This window comes from Arachis duranensis, chromosome 4 (assembly GCF_000817695.3).
Source record: "Arachis duranensis cultivar V14167 chromosome 4, aradu.V14167.gnm2.J7QH, whole genome shotgun sequence".
NCBI lineage: Eukaryota > Viridiplantae > Streptophyta > Magnoliopsida > Fabales > Fabaceae > Arachis > Arachis duranensis.
The window spans coordinates 31,094,709-31,098,558 of record NC_029775.3 but is presented as its reverse complement, the minus strand read 5'-3'; the positions used below and the strand labels follow the sequence as shown (position 1 = coordinate 31,098,558).

The window sequence follows — 3,850 nt, the reverse complement described above, 5'->3', positions numbered from 1 at the left end:
AATGACTTTCCTAGCCAGATACCTTGCTTCGAAATGATTCCTAAAGATACCATTGTGGACCTCCTCAAGCACTTCCGTTGTCTTTGAAGTCGGGACACACTTCAATAATGGTGTTGATATCCCCCTTTTAAAGAGGATATTTTTTACCACAGTGTAGTTTTGTACTCCCCTTCGGATTTTCCTGGCCTATTTTTCCTCCTTGGGTAGGATGTCGAATTTTATATATTCGATTAGTTGGTTCATCCACCTGAGGTCCAATCCGGAAACTTCAAGGACATCTTGCTTAGCCTCTACTTTTGTGACAGAGGGCTCTTAGAGAGTTTCTGGGATTAGGCTTCTATTGTTCTCCCCAAGTTTGGTACTTGCTAGCTTAGAGAGGGCTTTTGCTCTGCTGTTGAGATCCCGAGTTATATGCTTGACCTCGGTTTCTGCAAAGCGCCTAAGATGCTCCAAAGTTTTTTCTAAGTATCTCTTCATGTTGGGATCTTTGGCCTGGTACTCTCCATTGATTTGTGAGGTTACTACCTGGGAGTCGCTGAGCACAACTACTCTCGTTGCGCCGACTTCCTCTGCCAGCTTTAACTCTTCAATCAAGGCTTCATATTCTGCCTGATTGTTAGAAGTTGGGAATTCAAATTTGAGGGAGACTTCTATTTGAGTTCCCTCTTGGTTGACTAATATTATGCCTGCACCGCTTCCGATTTTGTTTGAGGATCTATCTACATATAGCTCCCATGTAGTAGACGCTTCCTCTTGATCCCCTGCATATTCTGCCATGAAGTCGGTGAGGCATTGGGCTTTGATTGTCGTCCGAGTTTCATACTTTAAATCGAACTCGGACAGCTCTATTGCCCATTGAACCATTCTACCCGCAATATCCGTCTTCTGAAGGATTCGCTTCATGGGCTGGTTCGTTCGAACTCTTATTGTGTGAGCTTGAAAGTAAGGTCGTAGTCTTCGAGAGGCTACTATTAAGGCATACGCAAACTTCTCCAGTTTTTGATACCTTAACCCAGGACCTTGTAGAACTTTGCTGGTGAAATATATGAGATGTTGCCCGACCTTGTCTTCCTGTATTAGAGCTTATGCTACAACTTTGTCTACTACAGAAAAATACAGGACGAGTTCTTCCCCAACTGCAGGTCGGGTCAGAATGAGAGGTTGGCTTAAAATCCTTTTGAACTCTTGAAATGCTTCTTCGCACTCAGGAGTCCATTCGAACTGGCATCCATTTCTTAGTAGAGAGAAGAGTGGTAGGGATCTTAATGCTAGTCCCGCCAAGAACTTGAAGAGGGCAGCAAGCTGGCCATTTAATTGCTGGAGATCTCTTAAACAAGTCGGACTTTTCATTTCAATGACTGTTTTGTACTTGTCAGGGTTTGCTTCAATCCCCCTTTGTGTAAGCATAAATCCTAGGAATTTTTCTGCCTCCACCACGAAGGTGCATTTTGTGGGATTTAACATCATCCCATGCATCCTTATGGTGCTGAAGACTTGCGAGAGGTCTGTTAAGAGGTCGGTCTCATCCTTGGTTTTTATTAGCATGTCGTCTATATAGACTTTCATTAAATTGCCAAGGTGAGAAGTAAACACCTTGTTCATTAGTCTTTGATATGTGGCCCCCGCATTTTTCAGCCCAAAGGGCATGACCACATAGCAATAGTTTGCTCTAGGCGTGATGAATGACGTTTTTTCCTGATCCGGCTTGTACATCAGGATTTGATTATATCTCGAGTATGCAACCATGAACGACAAGTATTGATACCCCGAGCTAGAATCTACCAAGGTATCAATGTTTGGTAGCGGATATGGGTCTTTAGGACACACCTTATTCAGGTCAGTGTAGTCGACGCACATCCTCCACTTGCCGTTTTACTTTTTGACGAGCACAACGTTTGCCAGCCATGCCGGATATTTGACCTCTTTGATGAAACCGACTTCTAAGAGGGATTGCACTTGTTCTTCCACCACTTGGACTCGTTCAGCTCCGAGCTTTCGCCTTCTTTGCTGAACAGGTTGCGAACCGGGGTATATTGACAGTTAATGTGACATGAGCTCGGGATCTATCCCTAGCACGTTAGAGGCTTTCCAGGCGAAGAGGTCGGAATTCTTTTGTAAGAGCCTTCTAAGTTTCTGCTTCAAATGTTCTTTCAGGTTGGCTCCTATGTTGGTGTTTTTTCCTTCCTCTTTTCCTACCTGTACCTTTTCAGTCTTTCCCCCCAGTTGTGGTCGTAACTCCTCCTTAGCTCTGACTCCTCCGAGCTCAATTGTGTGCACCTCATTGCCTTTTCCTCTTAGGTTCAGGCTTTCATTGTAGCACTTCCTCTCCACTTTCTGATCTCCCCTGATGGTTGCTATTCCCTCTGACGTTGGAAATTTCATGCAAAGAAGGGGGGTAGACACCACTGCTCTGAGCCGGTTTAGGGTTGTCCTGCCTATTAGAGTGTTATAGGCTGATCCCACATCGATGACTATGAAGTCGATGCTCAGAGTTTTGGATTTTGCCCCCTTTCCAAAACTTGTGTGTAGGGGAATGAATCCTAGTGGCTTTATTGGTGTGTCCTCCAGCCCATACAGGATATCAGGATAAGCTCTTAACTCATTTTCATCCAATCCCAGCTTGTCAAATGCTGGTTTGAACAGGATGTCGGCCGAGCTTCCCTGATCCACCAGGGTTCTGTGAAGGTGGGTATTTGCAAGGATCATGGTTATCACAACTAGATCATCATGTCCATGAATGATGTCTTGCCCATCTTCTTTAGTAAAAGAGATAGTTGGGAGGTCGGAAGCCTCGCTTCCGACCTGGTAGACTTCTTTCAAATGCCTCTTGCGAGATGACTTTATGAGGCCGCCTCCACCAAATCCCCCTGAGATCATGTGTACATGTCTTTCCGGGGTTTGTGGTGGTGGATCTCTTCGGTCCTCGTCATCTTGTTTTCTCTTGCCGTGATGATCCGACCTTTCAATGAGATATCTGTCCAGCCGACCTTCTCTGACCAGCTTTTTTATCACATTTTTAAGGTCGTAACAATCATTTGTTGAGTGATCATATAGCTTATGGTACTCACAGTAGTCGCCACGACTCCCCCTCTCCCCTTTTTATTTTTGATGGGCCTAGGGGGAGGTAGTCTTTCAGTATGACAAATTTCTTTGTAGACATCAACTAGGGAAACTCATAGAGGAGTATAAGAATGGTATCTCCTAGGCCTTTCAAGACTGACTTTCTCTTTTTTCTTAGGCTCTCTCTCTCTTTCTCTTTTGACGAGTGAGAGTGCCCAGGTCGCCAATGTGGCTCTCGTAGCCTGGCATTTTCCTCCATGTTGATGTACTTCTCAGCTCTCTCCTGTACATCGCTCAGGGAGGTCGGGTGCCTTTTCGAGATGGACTGGGAGAATGGACCTTCTTGAAGTCCATTTACTAGGTCCATAATCACTACCTCCGTGGGCAGGTCTTGAATCTCCAAGCACGCATTGTTGAACTTTTCCATGTAATCTCTCAAAGGTTCGCCGGCCTCTTATTTTACACCCAGGAGGCTCGGTGCGTGCTTTACCTTATCCTTTTAGATAGAGAATCGCATGAGGAACTTTTGTGAGAGGTCGTCAAAACTAGTGACTGACCTTGGGGGAAGGCTGTCAAACCACTTCATCGCTGCTTTGGTGAGAGTTGTCGGAAAAGCTTTGCAGCGAATAGCATCAGAAGCGTCGACTAAGTACATCCGACTTTTGAAATTGCTTAAATGATGTTTTGGATCAGTGGTTCCATCGTAGAGGTCCATATCAGGGTTTTTGAAGTTTCTTGGAACTTTTGCCCTCATGATGTCCTCGCTGAACGGATCCTCTCCTCCTAAGGG

At 45.1% G+C, this 3,850-nt stretch overlaps 1 protein-coding gene across 1 annotated transcript; it reads right to left on the bottom strand.

The window, feature by feature from the left end:
- Positions 1–312: 312 nt before the first annotated feature.
- LOC110280453 (uncharacterized) lies at positions 313–903 on the bottom strand. Its single transcript, XM_021141510.1, has one exon. The coding sequence runs from the start codon at positions 901–903 to the stop codon at positions 313–315; it is 591 nt and encodes a 196-aa protein (XP_020997169.1).
- Between the last annotated feature and the right edge of the window lie 2,947 nt (positions 904–3,850).

Coding starts and splice junctions, on each gene's coding strand:
- LOC110280453 (XM_021141510.1), bottom strand. CDS start 903: ATGAAGCGAATCCTTCAGAAGACGGATATTGCGGGTAGAATGGTTCAA.